This window comes from Bufo gargarizans, chromosome 1 (genome assembly GCF_014858855.1).
Source record: "Bufo gargarizans isolate SCDJY-AF-19 chromosome 1, ASM1485885v1, whole genome shotgun sequence".
Classification (NCBI taxonomy): domain Eukaryota; kingdom Metazoa; phylum Chordata; class Amphibia; order Anura; family Bufonidae; genus Bufo; species Bufo gargarizans.
The window spans coordinates 592,967,722-592,986,592 of record NC_058080.1 but is presented as its reverse complement, the minus strand read 5'-3'; the positions used below and the strand labels follow the sequence as shown (position 1 = coordinate 592,986,592).

Sequence of the window (18,871 nt, the reverse complement as noted above, 5' to 3'; positions counted from 1 at the left end):
ACGCCTCAATGAATTTCAATGGTAAGCAGCATGCCCTGTCTTGGGGCAGAATCAGCGCTGAATCTCTTGAAATGAATAGGAAGCAAAAAAAATATCCCCGTGTAAGTCCATGCGTTTTGTTTTTTTGAGTTTTCTGCACTTTTTTGGCACAGATCTGCTTCAAAGACCTGAAGCTGAAAATTCAGCTTTGTATTGAATTAAACACCCATTGGTTAAAAAAAAGACCCATAAAAAAAAAAACTTTTTTTTCACGCAGAATTTTTAAGCGTTTTTTTCAAAATCGGTTGTGTGAACTGGCCCTTAGTGTAGAATTGTGCTAGAATAACAACTTGCATTGGGGCCCCTTGTGTGATGTGATGTGATACATGAATAGCTTTAGTTGGACCCGTACAGGGCTTACATTTTGGGGTGGCCCTTGTTTTCTCCTTGGGTGTTGGGTGGCTTGTCTGCATCCTGCTGGGACCTGCAGTTTTAGCCTTCCCTAGGGAGCATAGTCTTTTCCAGTGAAATGTCATTCTGCTTTTGATGTTAGTGCAGTTTATTTTTAGGAGAATGAGGACCCTTGATGTGTAAGTCACCAAACACCTCATGTGTATTATTTCTGCAGGATACAGCCAGGGCTTGTGATGTTGGGGGATACTGGGGTGTCAGTACATTGTGGGCGCTTAAAAGGGTTATCGTGAAAATTATATTGATGATGAATCCACAGGATAGGTTATCAATATCACAACGGCAGGGGTTTGGGCAGCGGCACCCCTACGGATCAACTGGTTCGAGAAGCCTCAGCTCTCACCGGAGTTCTGCTAAATGCAGTGGCCCCCTGGAGGGTCACCAACAGGGGCGGATTAAGTGCATGATAGGCCCGGGGCTGTCTACCCAACTTGGGGCCCCCCCCCCCCTCCATTTTAGTTTAGTTGTTTGTTTTTTTTGTATGAAGAGGCTGCGGTGCTTTATGAGCGCCACAGTCTCTTCTTAGGCCATATGACATCTTCAGGCAAAAAAAAAAATACCCCAAATTGGGTCCTAAACTGAAAAATTTGGTCGTCAAATTTAAAATACATATAATTGTAATAAAAAAGACATGGAGGAGAATACAGCACCACATACCTGTTACATCCAGTGACATCTCCTGTCATGTAGACCTTCTATTTCCTCTTCTCCTCCATTTGACTCAGACCACCATGGCAAATTCTTTTAGCCGCATCTCGTCTCTACAGTTTGTAACAGACACGTTAGATTTCTCTATTTTTCCATCAACCTCCTCATCCTGGTGTCCCCACAGTGTCATCCTGCCACCCCCAATACTGTGCCCGTTGTGCTCCCCAATTCCCCAGGAACTATACTGCTGAAAAAATAGTGACCCTGAAAGATATAATTGGGGTAATTTATCAAACTGGTGTAAAGTAGAACTGGATTTCCAAAAGAGCTGTCAAATATGAAAGGTGGAATCTGATTGATTGCTATGGGCAACTAAGCCAGTTCTGCATTACACCAGTTTGATAAATTACCCCAAATGTCCCTATAGTGTCCACAGCAGCTATAATGTCCCCTAGAGACCCCCAGTAATAATACCACCCTCTATGGTGCTCCAGGCAATAATCCCTGTATAGTGTCCCCAGAAATAATAGAATTGCCCCTATAGTGCCTCCCCAATAGCAACACCCCCATATAGTAATTTCCACCACACTGCCCCCACATAGTAATCCCCCCATAGTAATTTGCCCCCACACAGTAATTTCCCCCAAACTGTCCCCACACAGTAATTTGCCCCCACACAGTAATTTGCCCCACACTGCCCCCACATAGTAATTTCCTCCACACTGCCCCCACATAGTAATTTCCTCCACACTGCCCCACATAGTAATTTCCTCCACACTGCCCCCACATAGTAATTTCCTCCACACTGCCCCCACATAGTAATTTGCCCCACACTGCCCCCACATAGTAATTTGCCCCACACTGCCCCCACATAGTAATTTGCCCCACACTGCCCCCACATAGTAATTTGCCCCACACTGCCCCCACATAGTAATTTCCTCCACACTGCCCCCACATAGTAATTTGCCCCACACTGCCCCCACATAGTAATTTGCCCCACACTGCCCCCACATAGTAATTTGCCCCACACTGCCCCCACATAGTAATTTGCCCCACACTGCCCCCACATAGTAATTTGCCCCACACTGCCCCCACATAGTAATTTCCACCACACTGCCCCCACATAGTAATTTCCACCACACTGCCCCCACATAGTAATTTCCACCACACTGCCCCCACATAGTAATTTCCACCACACTGCCCCCACATAGTAATTTCCACCACACTGCCCCCACATAGTAATTTCCACCACACTGCCCCCACATAGTAATTTCCACCACACTGCCCCCACATAGTATTTTGCCCCCACATAGCAATTTTCCCACATAGCAATTACCCCACACTGTCCCCACATAGAAATTACCCCACACTGTCCCCACATAGAAATTACCCCACACTGTCCCCACATAGAAATTACCCCACACAGAAATTACCCCACACTGTCCCCACATTGCAATTTTCCCCACACAATAGTTTCCCCCACATAGTAATTTGCCCCCACACTGCCCCATATAGTAATTTGTCCCCAGATAGCAATTTCCCCACACAGCAATTTGCCCCCACACTGCCCCATCTAGTAACTTGCCCCCACACTGCCCCATCTAGTAATTTGCCCCCACATAGTAGTCCCTCTCATAATAATTTTCCCCCACATAGTAATTTGTCCCCACATAGTATTCCCTCTCATAATAATTTGCCCCCACACAATAGTTTTCCCCACATAGTAATTTGCCCCCACATAGTAAATTGCCCCCACATAGTAAATTGCCCCCACATAGTAAATTGCCCCCACATAGTAAATTGCCCCCACATAGTAAATTGCCCCCACATAGTAAATTGCCCCCACATAGTAAATTGCCCCCACATAGTAAATTGCCCCCACATAGTAAATTGCCCCCACATAGTAAATTGCCCCCACATAGTAAATTGCCCCCACATAGTAAATTGCCCCCACATAGTAAATTGCCCCCACATAGTAAATTGCCCCCACATAGTAAATTGCCCCCACATAGTAAATTGCCCCCACATAGTAAATTGCCCCCACATAGAAATTACCCCACACTGTCCCCACATAGAAATTACCCCACACTGTCCCCACATAGAAATTACCCCACACTGTCCCCACATAGAAATTACCCCACACTGTCCCCACATAGAAATTACCCCACACTGTCCCCACATAGAAATTACCCCACACTGTCCCCACATAGAAATTACCCCACACTGTCCCCACATAGAAATTACCCCACACTGTCCCCACATAGAAATTACCCCACACTGTCCCCACATAGAAATTACCCCACACTGTCCCCACATAGAAATTACCCCACACTGTCCCCACATGGCAATTTCCCCCACACTGCCCTCACACAATAGTTTCCCCCACATAGTAATTTGCCCCCACATAGTCCCCACATAGCAATTACCCCCACACAATAGTTTCCCCCACACTACCCCCAGATAGAAATTTGCCCCCACATAGTAGTCCCTCCCATAATAATTTGCCACCACACAGCAATTTGCCCCCACACAATAGTTTCCCCCACACTGCCCCATCTAGTAATTTGCCCCCACATAGTAGTCCCTCCCATAATAATTTGCCCCCACATAGTAATTTGCCCCCACATAGTATTCCCTCATAATAATTTGCCCCCACACTGCCCCATCTAGTAATTTGTCCCCACATAGTATTCCCTCTCATAATAATTTGCCCCCACACAATAGTTTCCCCCACACTGCCCCATCTAGTAATTTGCCCCCACATAGTAGTCCCTCTCATAATAATTTGCCCCCACATAGTAATTTGCCCCCACATAGTATTCCCTCATAATAATTTGCCCCCACACTGCCCCATCTAGTAATTTGCCCCCACATAGTATTCCCTCCCATAATAATTTGGCCCCATACAGCCCCCACATTCCCCCCCATGTAATCGATTTATCTTCCCTAATAGGTCCTCCTGTGTCCTCCCCCAAGTAGGCAAATGAAATAAAAAAATGAACAAAAAATGAAAAAATAAATACTCACCTATGTCCAGGGCCAGGCACTTGCTCGCAGAGGAAGGCGGGCGGGATGAGTCAGGCGCGTCACAGTGCTGCGTCCCGGCACAGGTGCGCGATGACGTCATCACGCACGCCAGCGGAGGATTTCACTAGTGTTGAGCGCGAATATTCGAATTACGAATTTTTTTCTCGAATATCGCAATTTCGAGATTTCGCGAATATTTAGAATATCGTTCTATATATTCGCAAATTCGAATATTCGTATTTTTTTTTTTATTATAATATTTTTTTTCTTTCCCACTTCTCTAAAGTTGTTCTTACCTGTCCTTTGGATTCCTGGCTTCCTGGCTGCTCCAGTCAGTGGCGTTTTCAACTTACTGCTATATTCCATATTAGCTAAATTACAATCTAATCTATATGTGTATTTTACGAAATTTCGCAAGTTGCGATGCGAGTAATATAATACGAAATAATCGCATGAAGATTTTAACTTAGCACTGCTATATTCCATATTCTAGCCTAATATGGAATATAGCTGTGCTAAGTTAGCACTGCTGTATTCCACACTAGGCTAGAATATGGAATATAGCAGTGCTAAGTTGAAATCTTCATGCGATTATTTCGTGTTGTATTACTCGCATCGCAACTTGCGAAATTTGCAAATGTTCTTAATATTGCTCTAACTTCGTCTTTTAGAATATTACGAATATTCTAAAAGACGAAGTTAGAGCAATATTACGAAATTTCGTAAAATACACATATAGATTGTAATTTAGCTTATATAGTGCTATAATCCCTTTTTTTTTCCTCTAATTTTTTTTGCCTCTTCTGAACTTAAGTTTTGTAAAATATGTACACTGTTAAAAAATATTACTATAGCAGTATATTAGCTTAAATACAATCTATGTGTATTTTACGAAATTTCGTAATATTGCTCTAACTTCGTCTTTTAGAAATTTCGTAATATTGCTCTAACTTCGTCTTTTAGAATATTCGTAATATTCTAAAAGACGAAGTTAGAGCAATATTAAGAACATTTGCAAATTTCGCAAGTTGCGATGCGAGTAATATAACACGAAATAATCGCATGAAGATTTCAACTTAGCACTGCTATATTCCATATTCTAGCCTAGTGTGGAATAGAGCAGTGCTAACTTAGCACAGCTATATTCCATATTAGGCTAGAATATGGAATATAGCAGTGCTAAGTTGAAATCTTCATGCGATTATTTCGTATTATATTACTCGCATCGCAATTTCGGCTTTTGCAAATGTTCTTAATATTGCTCTAACTTCGTCTTTTAGAATATTACGAATATTCTAAAAGACGAAGTTAGAGCAATATTACGAAATTTCGTAAAATACACATAGATTGTATTTAAGCTAATATACTGCTATAGTATTATTTTTTAATAGTGTACATATTTTACAAAACTTAAGTTCAGAAGAGGCAAAAAAAAAATTAGAGGCAAAAAAAGGGATTATAGCAGTATATTAGCTAAATTACAATCTATATGTGTATTTTACGAAATTTCGTAATATTGCTCTAACTTCGTCTTTTAGAATATTCGTAATATTCTAAGAGACGAAGTTAGAGCAAATCACGAAATTTCGTAAAATACACATATTAGCCTAGCCATAGTCAATTAGCATAGGAACGTTGCCTTATACTATCAAGATAAATAATCGCAATACGCGAAAAAAAAAAATCGTATATTATTCGCGATAATTGGAATAATTACGAATATTCGATTTCGACGAATATTCATTCGAATATTCGCGAAATATCGCGAAATCGAATATGGCACCTCCCGCTCATCACTAGATTTCACTACCGCATAGGCCTCAGGCCTACAAGGCCTGAGGCCTATGTGGTGAATGCCGGTGATCGGCGACGGGACAGGGAGCTATGCGCTCCCGTGCCCCGCCGCAGTATGTGGGCGTTCGGGTCAGCGTTGGGCCCCCCAGCGGTGCTGGGCCCGGGGCTGCCGACCCGAACGTCCCTATTGTAATCCGCCACTGGTCACCAAGCACAGCGCCGTAATCGACTTGAATAGGGCTGAACTACAACTAGACCACGTGACCGATGTACGGTGGCATCATTGCCTAGGAAGATGCTGCTGCTCTCATAGTGTCCAGCCTCTTCTAACAGCTATTCGTCCCAGCTATCCGACCACCACAGATGTGATATCCTGACGATAGGTCATCTATATTAATTCCAGGATACCCTATTTTAAAATGTACTGGGCAGCCTGCCTGATCTTGTAAGTTGTTAGCCATCGTGGTGCACCACAGGTACCTGCATGACCGACATCTTAGAGAAGTGTTATTTGTGTGCAGCCATTTGGCATCAGGAGAGGTGGAATACACAGTGGGCTCAGCATGCATGTGGATCCTGCGTCCCCTGAACAAAATGGAGGCCAGTAAGGCACCAAAGAGGTGCAATGTAGTGTGGGTTCAGCATGCCTGTGGATCCTGCGTCCCCTGAATGTAATGGAGGCCGATATGGCACCAGTAAATGTGGTATTTAGTGTTAGGTTCCCGTCTTATCGCCTTGACGCCAGCAGATGGGCACAAATTAATTTTGTACAAAATGTATTTGCTAAGAATCTCACTTTTATAACACAGCATTAGCATTAGTACATTTTCTATAGTGAGTATGGCACTATTGTATTACTTTATTATTTGTGTTTGCAGAGTGCTGTGCATTGTTTGTTTTTCATTTCTCCTTAGAATTTTGGCTGAATAAATTTATGTTCTTTTCTGCTGGTTTACTAGGTTCTGAAGCTTTTCAAATCCCTGCACAGAACAAGACAGCACGTCTTCCAGAATGACTCGCGGGCGTTAGAAGGTCAGTGGGAATTGCTCAGTATTCTACATCCTTGTAAAATATTCACTGTGATGGCCCTTCTAGTAAAGAGGCAGCTGTGCCAGGTCCCAGTTGTAGACTGGATAGATGGGACATCCTCTGCGTCTGGAGGAAAGAAGGTTTGTACACAAACATAGAAGAGGATTCTTTACGGTAAGAGCAGTGAGACTATGAAACTCTCTGCCTGAGGAGGTGGTGATGGTGAGTTCACAAAAAGAGTTCAATAGGGGCCTGGATGTATTTCTGGAGTGTAATAATATTACAGGCTATAGCTATTAGAGAGGGGTCGTTGATCCAGGGAGTTATTCTGATTGACTAAATGGCGTCGGGAAGGAATTTTCTCCCCTAAAACTAGGAAAATTGGCTTTTACTTCATAATGGTTTTTTGCCTTCCTCAACTTGCAGGATAACAAGCTGAACTGGATGGAAGGATGTCCTTTTTTTTTTTTTTTTTTTTTTTTTTCCTTATAAATTATGTTAGTAATGGGTCAATGTCCCTGTGGCCTCAGCAATCCCATCAATAAGCCTGGACAGTCATTCCTGCATGCTCCATAATGGGCCACGTCTTACATAGGCTGGGAATACAGCATTTCTCTCCATAGTGCACTTGCATGCAGTCTGCTAGAATTATCTTCTGTATGGAAGGGTGAGATTTGTGCTTATATCCACAGATATTCCATTTATCTTATTAGCAATGGTCTCAGCTTTGGCTGATCGAGGGGCGTCCTAAATAGGGGAACCTTCTTTAATTTCCGTATGTCCTAACTGATAATTGAGATGACACCCTTAAAGGAGTAGTCCAGCTTTCTAACCTTTTCGGGAAGGACCTGTGGAGGGAAGCATACTTTTGCTCCACACCGCTTGGCTCTGGCCTCTTTGATTCACTGCTTTACCTACTTCTGGAGTGGACTGGGGCCAGTCATTGGCAGCTGTGGCACACATGACCACTCCCCCCATCCCCCCCATGACTTTTATACTTCTTGAGTTTATAGATTTGCTGTCTTACATTTTAGCTGGCAGACAGAAAATCAATGAAGAATTTCAGAAACATAAAAATGAAAGCACTCCTGAAAAAATATCGGAGGTAAGCACCCTTTGTCTTAACATTAATGAGACTCTTCATATGGCAGATTTTCCAATATCAATGTGGGGACATGAAAGAAATAAGATACTCTGAAGGGTGTATTTTTCACATAAGTCTTTCTGCATATATTATGTATCCTCTGTCTTCTGACCCTGCTACACCAAGCCTCTGTGCATGTCTAGTGGTCAGTACAAAGATAGAAGACTTCTTTAACTTGTAGGATACCAGCACCGTACATGTACCGCGCAGAAATGCGGGACACAAATGCCAGCGCCGTACATGTACGGAGCTCTGATCGGGCAGGTGCAGGAACTGCGCCCGCCCGATCAGCTGCAGGGGTCCGGCAGTCACTGATAGTCGGACCCCTGCTGTATGCGCCGGCATCGGTGAAAACACTGATGCCGGCACATTTACCCTTGCGCGGCCACGGTCAGCGCTGACCGCGGTATCCTGCCGGGTGCGGGTGGCCATCGGGTCCCCGCGCTGCTGTGACAGGGACTCTATGACGGAGAAGGCAACCCAATGCCTTCCTTAGGCATCATGGCAGCCTTCCGTGACAGCTTGTGAGATCCAGCCCCCTGGATCTCACAGGCAAGCAGGCTGAAGTGTATTACACAGTGTAATACACTTACAGCCACTGCATCCCAATACAGAAGTATTGTGATGCATTGTAAAGAGGATCAGACCTCCAAAAGTTGAAGTTCCAGAGTGGGACAAAAAATACAGTGGGGAAAAAAAAAATTAAATAAAGTTTAAAAAAAAAAAATTAGTTTCAAGTAAAAAAAAAACACAAAACATCCTTTTCCCCAAATAAAGTAAAAACAAATTGTAAAAAATAGGGAAAACAAAAGTAGACCTATTAGTTATTGCCGTGTCAGTATCGACCGGCTCTATAAAAATATCACATGACTTAACCCCTCAGGTGAACATCGTCAAAAAACCTTACATAACTAAAAGTGCAACACCAAGTGATCAAAAAGGCGTATGCCCCCCCAAAATAGTACCAATCTAACAGTCACCTCATGCCGCAAAAAATGAGACCCTACCTAAGGCAATCGCCCAAAAAATAAAAAAAAATATGGCTCTCAGACTATGGAGACCCTAAAACATTATATTATTATTTTTTTTGTTTTAAAAATGCTTTTATTAAAGTAGACCTATTGGGTATCGCCGCGTCTGTAACAACCTGCTCCTCAGTTAAAAAACGTAAAAAAATATATATATATTTCCCGGCACTAAGCAGGAGGTTACCCCGCCTCCCAGGGACCGGAAACAACGTGGAGAACAAAGATTTAAAAGTTTCCTCCCCTTTACCTTCTCCAGTTGTTTCCTGATTGATTAAAGAGGAGGTCAGCTCGGCCATTGAATCTAAGATGGCTGCCATGCCACAAAAACGATCTACATCCAGATCAAATCCGGAATCTCATATGGATTTGGATTTAGATTTGGATGAAGACAATAATTCTTCAGATTCTGATTCCACCTCTTCTGAAGATGAAGCGGGTAGCCCCCTATGTTCCATCTAGGAGACAGATTCACTCCTTAAAGCCATTAGAGCCACCATGAACCTTGAAGAATCAAAGTGAGCCCAAACAATTCAAGATCAAATGTTTAAAGGGCTAGGAGATAGGAAAAAACGAGTATTCCCAGTCCATGATAACATCAAAAAGCTTATCTCGGATGAATGGAGAGACCCAAAAAAGAGATCAGGAACTTCTAAAGTATTTAAAAGGAAGTATCCCTTTTGCGAAGCTGACTCGGCCCACTGGAACAAAACCCCGAGAGTGGATGCTCCCATAGCCAGGATATCCTAAAAAATCATCCTTGCCTTTTGAGAACGTAGGAAATGCAATGGATAAAAAGTGTGAATCTGTTCTTAAAGGGATTCTGTCACCTCCCCTCAGCCAAAAAACGATTTAAAAGCAGCCATGCAGCACAGCTTACCTGGATTAAGCTGTGCTGTTTAATCTTGAAATCCGTCCAGCAGTTACTTTAAAAAACTACTTTGATCAATAAGGAAATGCGTCCTGAAGGTGCCCAGAGGGGCGTTTTTTTCTTCCTAGTGAGCCCAGTACCGCCCCTCTTTCAGTGCCCAGCCCGCCTTCCTTGTATTTTCTAACTGCCGCCCCCAGCCTGCCACAGCCTCTCCTGCCTCTCCTCCCCCTCCCTCACGCCGAACGAAGTCTCGCACAGGCGCAGTACCCATTGAGGGCTGCGCCTGTGCGATCATCAGGAGACTGAGGGCGGCAGCTTCATCTTCGTCACTGGGCATGCGCCGAGCCCAGTGACGTCCGATGCTCTCTCTTCCCTGCTGACTGAGGGAAGAGCGAGCATCGGACGTCACTGGGCTCGGCGCATGCCCAGTGACGAAGATGAAGCTGCCGCCCTCAGTCTCCTGATGATCGCACAGGCGCAGCCCTCAGTGGGTACTGCGCCTGTGCGAGACTTCGTTCGGCGTGAGGGAGGGGGAGGAGAGGCAGGAGAGGCTGTGGCAGGCTGGGGGCGGCAGTTAGAAAATACAAGGAAGGCGGGCTGGGCACTGAAAGAGGGGCGGTACTGGGCTCACTAGGAAGAAAAAAACGCCCCTCTGGGCACCTTCAGGACGCATTTCCTTATTGATCAAAGTCGTTTTTTAAAGTAACTGCTGGACGGATTTCAAGATTAAACAGCACAGCTTAATCCAGGTAAGCTGTGCTGCATGGCTGCTTTTAAATCGTTTTTTGGCTGAGGGGAGGTGACAGAATCCCTTTAAGAGATCTTAGGAGATAAATACCTCTATGTTGAGACTTAGTATAGCAGCCAGGACCCTATCCCTATGGTTGTCCCAGTTGTAAGAACATTTGGTTTCAGGCACCCCTATAGAACATATTTTATCTTCCCTGCCGAAACAAGCCTCAAAATTTTTGGCTGATGCTTCCGCGGACCTAGTCAAGTTGTCTGCTAGATCTGCGGCTATTTGAAATACTGCCAGAAGGTCTGTTTGGTTAAGATCCAGTTCGGACTATACCACTTCCAAGAGAAGACTTTGTGGTATCCTTTGTGAAGGAGACAGACTCTTTCTTTGGTTCGGTATTGGATGAGATTTTGGAAAAAGCTTCCAACCGAAAAAAGGGGTTCCCTTCTGAAACCAAGTTCTTTCAGCAGCGACGTTCCTTTCGTGGTCAGAAAAGGGGCAGGTCGGATCAAAAGAAAAGATAGTTCGGACTCTTTGCAGTCCTCTAGAGGTAGGGGGTTCCTCTTTAACCAAGATAAATCCTCAAAGCAGTCCAGTTTATGACGCCAGAGATCCTGTGGGGGAGAAGGTTTAAAAGGGTTTATCACAGCCTGGGAAGGAATAACAGATTCTCCTTGGATCCTGGATATAATTCAGCAAGGATACAGGCTATAGTTCTCTTCCCCACCTTCCCCAGAAAGATTTCTAATAAACAATCTGAAACCTCTCAACAAATTCATCCAATACACGAAATTCAAGATGGAGACAGTAAAATCAACCAACTTGTTGACCCAGGATTGCTACATGGTAACCCTAGATCTAGCAGATGCATCCGATCATGTGCCCATTTACCCTGATCACCAAAAGTATCTTCGGTTCACAATCTTTTTGGAAAACCAACTTGTTCATCTCCAGTTCCAGGTCTTGCCCTTCGGCCTCTCGTCAGCCCCGAGGATTTTTACCAAGTTGGTGGCAGAAATCTCAAGTGTCTTTCATCAAAAAGAGATAATATTTATTCTTTACCTGGACAATTTTCTCATCTGTGTCATTAGAGATTCTACTACTAGATCAACTACAGGTAGTGCTGGGCTTGAAGCTAAATCTGGACAAATCAGAGCTGGAGAAAAAACTTTCTGGGAATTCAGTTGTCCTCCCATCAGATGACATCCATCCTTCCGCAACAAAAGAAGGATGTTGTAGCAAGAATTTCATCATTTTCGTCTGTTCAGAAAGGTATCCTTTTGAAAAATCATGGAAATTCTAGTGTTGATGACTTTGATACCAACAGTCAAGTGGGCTCAATTCCACGGAAGTATTCTTCAAAACTTCCTCCTGAAGTTCTGGAACTGAAGTGCTTTCTCACTAGACAAGACTTTTCCCTCTTGAGTAAAGAACTCTCTATGGTGGTGGTTAAACCCACAGAATCTGAACCAGGGGGTACCATGGCGGTCACCAGACCAAGTTATCACAACAGACGCAAGCAGTTCCGGTTGGGGAGCCCACCGCAAGAATCAGCTAGTACAGGGAGTTTGGGATCCAGATCCCCTCCCTCTATCCTCAAATTCAAAAGAGTTGCTAGCAGTGCTTCTGGCACTGAAAGCCCTTTCCCCAACTATCCACTCGCAAAATGTCAAAATCCTGTCCGACAACAGGACTACAGTAGCATATCTAAACAAGCAAGGGGGCACAAAGAGCAAAAACCTCTGGCAGATTGTGTTTCAGATCTTCTCCTGGGGAAAGATACACATAAGATCAATCTCTGCAGTCCATGAAGAAAACATCTCTAGCGGATTTTTTGAGCAGAGAAAAACTGAAGGGGAGTGGAGTCTCAAGTCGATCTTTCTGGAAATTTGCAGGAGATTGGGTCCTCCAAGCCTAGATCTCTGCTTCCAAGAAAATCAAATAGATCAATTTTATTCCCTCGTTCAAAAACAATACAACATTTTTGGGTCCCTGGCCAGTGGGACTTCTATACACTTTCCCTCCAATCCAACTGATCCCAAGGGTCCTGAGGAAGGTAGCAGAAGAGGGCTCTCGTGTGATTCTAATAGCCCCATATTGGCCAAGGAGAGCGTAGTTTTCCCTGCTTCTACGTCTACTCAAAGGGGATTTCTGGGACCTTCCTCAGATCCTGGACCACGTCTTACACGTCTTACACGGTCCCACCCAGCACCCAAAGATCAACCATTTGATTCTTACTGCCTGGAATTTGAACGGTCTATTCTGAAATCAAAGGGGTTATCTGATGCTGTCATAAACACCCTTTTATCCAGCAGAAAACCAGTCACGTCTAAGATCTATCTTAGAACTTGGAAGACTTTCCTTCAGTTTGTCGGGAATTCTTGGAATCCCACCTTGCCACCTGACGTCAAGGTAATTTTAGACTTTTTGCAAAAAGGTCTGAATAAGGGGTTAAGAGTGAGTACCCTTAAAGTCCAAATAGCAGCACTCCGTACCTTCATGGAAGTCAGGTTAGCAGAGTTTGATTTAATCAAAAGGTTTTTTAAAGGGTCTTGTAGATTGCATCCTACTGTCAGGTCTACAGTCTCAACTTAGTCCTCTCAGCCCTTATGGATCCTCCTTTTGAACCGCTTGATGAAATCACTCTCAGGCTGTTATCCATAAAAACTGCTTTTAGCTATCACCTCGGTTAGAAGAATAGGAGAAATACAAGCATTGTCCTATAGACCTCCTTATCTTAAAGGGGTTCAGCAATTTGTTTAAACGGATGATCTATCCTCTGGATAGATCATCAGCATCTGATCAGCTGTTTAGAAGGCAGCAGCGCTGCGGCCTTCTCACGGTTTACTGCTGGCTCAGTGATGTCACGACTAGTATCAACTGGCCTGGGTAGGGCTAAGCTCCATTCAAGTTAACTGTGCTTAGCCGCGCCCAGGCCAGTTATACTAGTCATGATGTCACTGGGCCAGCGGTAAACAGTGAGAAGGCCACTGTGCTCCTGGAGCGCCGCTGCCTTCTCAAACAGCTGATCAGATGCTGATGATCTGTCCAGAGGATAGATCATCAGTTTAAACAAACTGCAGAACCCCTTTAATATTCTGGATGATAGAATACTGAAACATGAGCCCTCTTTCTTACTAAAGGTATTCTCAATATTTCACTGCCAGCAAGAAATATCATTGCCCACCTTTTGCCCTCAGGCTAAATCTGCTGCCGAAAAGAAGTTTCACCACTTGGATGTCCAGAGATGTGTCCTGGCTTATCTGGAGGCCATAAAAAATCTGAGGAAGTCTGATCGTCTTCGAGTCCAATACGCAGGGCAAACTAAGGGTCAAGGGGCCTCAAAGTACCATCTCTCACAGGATAAAAATGACAATTTCTATGGCCTATAAAGGAAAAGGGCTCTCTCCACTTTCAAGTTTGAAAGCACATTCAACTAGAGCAATCTCAACTTCATGGGCAGAAAATGCCTCAGCATCATTGTCCCAGATCTGCCAGGCGGCTACCTGGTCCAGTCCATCAACTTTCTTTAATCATTAAATCTGGCCCCTAGTCTATATCATTACTCGAACAGCTCACTCCACTTTCACATATGGCTAAAGTCAGTTTTAGCCAAGTCAGATTTATGATTGGCCCTTTAAGACTGTAATAAATGTGGTTTGACGGTAGCAGTTTATCCGTCAGTAAGCAGCTTTACAAAAGTCTCACGTCTTTACGAAAAAGTCGCATGTTTTATTAAAAAGTCTCATAAGATAAGCATGGTCCTCACTGGAGTGAAATTGCGCTTTTTTTTTATTTTTTTTTATTTTTTTTGTGACTTTTTAAATAGTCGCAATAGTAAATCTGTCTAGAGATTCATTTACATAAGAAAACACGCCCACTTTCAGAAAACTGGCGAGCATAGTGCAGAGCAGAAAAAAAAAATTTGCGCAGTTTTTAGCGATTGCGCAAAAATTTGCGACTTTTTCACTCCATTATTCTGACTTGAGCTAATGATAAATCGGACCCTAGATGTTTTGGCTAACAGGGACTTGTCCTTCAGACGAAAAGTCTTGTCTGCAGAAGTCCCTCCCTAGTCTTGTTCCTTTAATACTGCTGCTTAGTGTCGTTGGGGAGGCGTATGGAAAAGATAATTACTCTAACCGGTAATTGTATTTTCTGTCTAGCCTCTATAAGGCCTCTTTCACACGAGCGTCTTATTTTTGGCCCGGATAAGAGGTGGTTGAGTTGCGGGAAAATGTGCGATTTTTTTTTTTTTTTTTTTTTTTTTTTTTTTTTTTTATTTATTTATTTATTTATTTCTCCGCGCGAGTGCAAAACATTGTAATGCGTTTTGCACTCGCGTGAAAAAAATAGCGCATGTTTGGTACCCAAACGTCTTCACAGAAGTTCGTGCTTGGGATTGATGTTCTGAAGATTGTATTATTTTCCCTTAACATGGTTATAAGGGAAAATAATAGCATTCTGACTACAGAATGCATAGTATAATAGTGCTGGAGGGGTTAAAAAAAATAAAGTTAACTCACCTTCTCCTCTTGATCGCGTAGTTCCCGGTCTCTTCTTTACTTCCTGAATGATGAGCTGTGGGCTAAATGACCTGTGGTGATGTCAGATCACATGCTCCAATCACATGGTCCATCACCGTGGTGATGGAGCATGTGATCTGACGTCACCACAGGTCCTTTAGCCCACAGCTCATCATTAAAGAAGTAAAGAGACCGGGAACTCGATGTAGCAGGGGAGGATGACGTGATGACGTAGTGGACGTCGCGCTCCCGGCTTTCCCCGCTGCTCAGCTACACCGCTGCCGCCTCGATTATGCTGGCGTCTCTGTGCCGAATCCTCCATCCACCCTCTCTGTGACTGGGAACGGGTGATCAGCGTTGTTGAACCGCGGCGCTGTTATCGACTGCTGGTTCGGATGTGGGGGCTGCCTCCGGTTCCTGCTCTTTGTCCAAGCCTGCATGCTGCTGCTTGTTGATTCTGCCATTCCCGATTCTGCGCTCCTGCCTCCTTTATCGCCCACCATGTCGCTGTGAACAGTTTCTTGTCTGGAGGTTCTTTTTTCCTTTACCCCCGTGGACTGTGCCTCCGGCTCCTGCCTGAACTGCTACCCCCCCTTTGGTGCCGTGAGTAACCTCTGTGTTCCCCCCCTATTTGTGTTCCCCCCACCTAATGGATTGTTGGAGAAGATGATAAGCTGATAAGCTTCTCTTCTTTAGTGACTAACCTCCTCACGATTGCTGACTCCAACTAACCTTGAACGGAGTTTGACATAATTGCACATGACTGCACATGATTACAAGAAAGTGAACTCTAAAGTTTAAAGTATAAGGTGGAGAGGGAAAAAAAAATAAAAAATAATAATAAGAGGGGAAAGAGTATAAAGAAGAGCGGACACAAAAAAAAAAAGAAGAGAAGAGAAACAGAATTAAGAAGAAGGCACTATAAAAAAAAAAAAGGGAAAGGGGGATAAGGAAAAAGGAAAAAGGAAAAAAAAAAAGAAAAAGTAAAGTAAAAAAAAAAAAAAGAGAAAGAAGGAGAGCAAAGAAGAAAAGATATATATTTAAAGGAGAGAAGGAGGTGGAATAAGGGGGAAAAAAAAAAAAAAAAAAAATACTCCAAAAAAAAATAAAAAAAATAAATAAATATTTAAAAAAAAGGGATAAAGAGGAATAAGCTATGGGCCCAAAAGCCTTTAGGCGTTCGACTGATCTATCAGGTCAGAAACATGGGTCCAAAACTGCTGAACCAACAAAATTGGACCAGTTTCTGAAGTCCCCAAGGGTCAATACGAGGGGTGGACAAAAGGAGTTTTTGGAAAAAAAAAATTATGAATCAGAGGTAACAGACCTAGAAATACAAAAAGGCGCTAGATACCCTGAAGAGGAAGATGGAATAATGGGGGAAGCAATCCCTAATGATAACTCTTCACCGCTGGAAGAAATACTCCTAGCGGTTAAACAGAACGGGGACCTAATACAGGTGGTTACAACCCAACTTGGATTTATTCAAGTTGATGTGGGACTAATAAAAGATGAATTGTCCAAAATGCGAGACAGAGTCAACACCCTTGAAAGTTCTGTCACCCTAATACAGAAGGAATCCAAAAAAATAAATACGGAAGTTTCTACACTTAAAGTGGAATATAATCTCTTGAAGAAAAAGGCAGTGGACCTGGAGGATAGGTCACGAAGATACAATGTGAGAATAATAGGGATCCCAGAGGGTGAGGAAGAAAAAAATCCAACCGAATTTGTACAGAAATTAATTCTTGAGAACTTTGGTAAAGAGTCATTCTCTCCTCTTTTTATGATTGAAAGAGCCCATCGGGTCCCAGGAGGAAAACCAATTCTAGGGAGACAACCTCGGTCAATCCTTGCTAAGCTACTGACTACAGGGGACAGAGATGTCCTCCTGAGAAGGGCGAGGGAATCCTCACCGGTTCTGTATAACGGGATTAGACTGGCCTTTTTTCCTGATTTTTCGAAAGAAATACAAGAAAAGAGACGTATATTTATGACTGTTAAAAAGAAGCTAAGAGAAAGGGATATTAAATATTCTCTTATATTCCCGGCCAAATTGCGGATTGTTTTTGAAGATAAAATCTTTTTTTTTGATACCTCAGAAGAAGCCACGGATTGGCTAGAGCGAAACAATCGATGACTCAATTGGGTTACGATCGGGCGGGAATAATTAGTATTATAAGGGGCTTATACCCCCAAAAAAATAGTTTTCTTTGCTTCTTAATCGCGGTGTGGGGGTGGCTGAGTGGGGGGAGGGTCGAGGGTTGGTCATAGGAAAGAAATCTACTACAATATGTGGTGGATTGCATGTGTGAGGGGGGGGTGGGGTTGGGTTGTGGTGCGTCAAAGTGGGCATGGTTCCCCTTTTCTCAGTTTGCTATTTTCTTTTTTTTTTCCTTCTCTTGTTTTTTCCTTTTTCCCTCTCTCCTGATCCTCCACTTAACCATTGTAGATGACGATGATTAGAATTTTTTCTTGGAATGTACGTGGTTTGGGGGAAAGAGGTAAGAGACAAGCGGTTTTTGACCTGACTCAGGCCCATTTACCAGCAATAGTATGCCTGCTAGAGACCCATCTTACTGAAGAGACCACTAGGGTGGTCGACAGGGGATGGGCTGTGCACACGTATCATTCTACCCTCTCCAACTACTCGAGAGGTGTTACGGTTTTGATACATAGACTTATTGATTTCGTTTGTGAGGCATCCTCTGTCGACCAACAGGGGAGATTTATTTTTCTATATTGCAGGTTAGGGGGAGAGTTATGCATTCTGGCCTTTGTTTATATCCCTCCGCCATTTTCTCTTTTGGTTCTTAATTCCCTTCTATTATTTATGGATAGATGGCCAGAATGTCCAACATTGATTATTGGCGATTTTAACTGTGTCATCGATCCTTTACGTGACAGGGTTTCTATGAGTGCCGGGAGAGACAGTCCGGTCCAGGGGTCTCCCCTCGCACGGTTTTGCCTGGAGGCTGGATTTGAGGACGCTTGGGAGTTTCTGGGACAGGGGAAAAGGGTTTTTTCATGCTTTAGTAAAGCAGGCAAATCACTGTCCAGAATAGACCTGGTACTGATAAATAGCAAATATGTGAAATTGATAAAACAAATGAAATATGAAACAAGGTCAATATCTGATCACTCCCCGTTAGTATTTGAACTATGCTTGTCTCAGGAAAGATATACACCAAAACCTCCCTTTAGACTAAACCCTTACTGGCTATCAGTCATAAAGACACATGAAAAAATTCGAAATGAAATAGGCCGATTCTGGGATATTAATTATGGCTCAGCAAAAATTCAAGTGGTATGGGATACCTTTAAGGCGTACATGAGGGGATTGATGGTTTTTTTTTTTTTTTTTTTTTTTATTTGTATTTTTATTTTACAGACAATATAAAAGCAAATTTCCAATCAGATATACTATAATAGCGCACATTAGACAGTGTATCGTCTCCATGCCATATATCGGACACATACAACAAAACAATCTGTGACCAGAGGAGTCAGCTCTAATACCAGTACATAGGCATGGGATCCACAACCCAAAAAAAAAACCACACAAGAATAAAAAAAAAAAAAACATAAACCCAACCCCCCTCCGCCCCGCCCCCTCAC

At 43.3% G+C, this 18,871-nt stretch overlaps 1 protein-coding gene across 1 annotated transcript in view; it reads left to right on the top strand.

Moving 5' to 3' along the window:
• LYRM7 (LYR motif containing 7) overlaps positions 1–18,871 on the top strand; it is a 32,226-nt gene that overhangs the window by 283 nt on the left and 13,072 nt on the right. The window contains exons 2-3 of the mRNA XM_044275855.1: positions 6,879–6,951; positions 7,983–8,053. Coding sequence (XP_044131790.1) covers positions 6,879–6,951; positions 7,983–8,053 — 144 coding nt within the window. The remainder of the gene's footprint in view (positions 1–6,878; positions 6,952–7,982; positions 8,054–18,871) is intronic.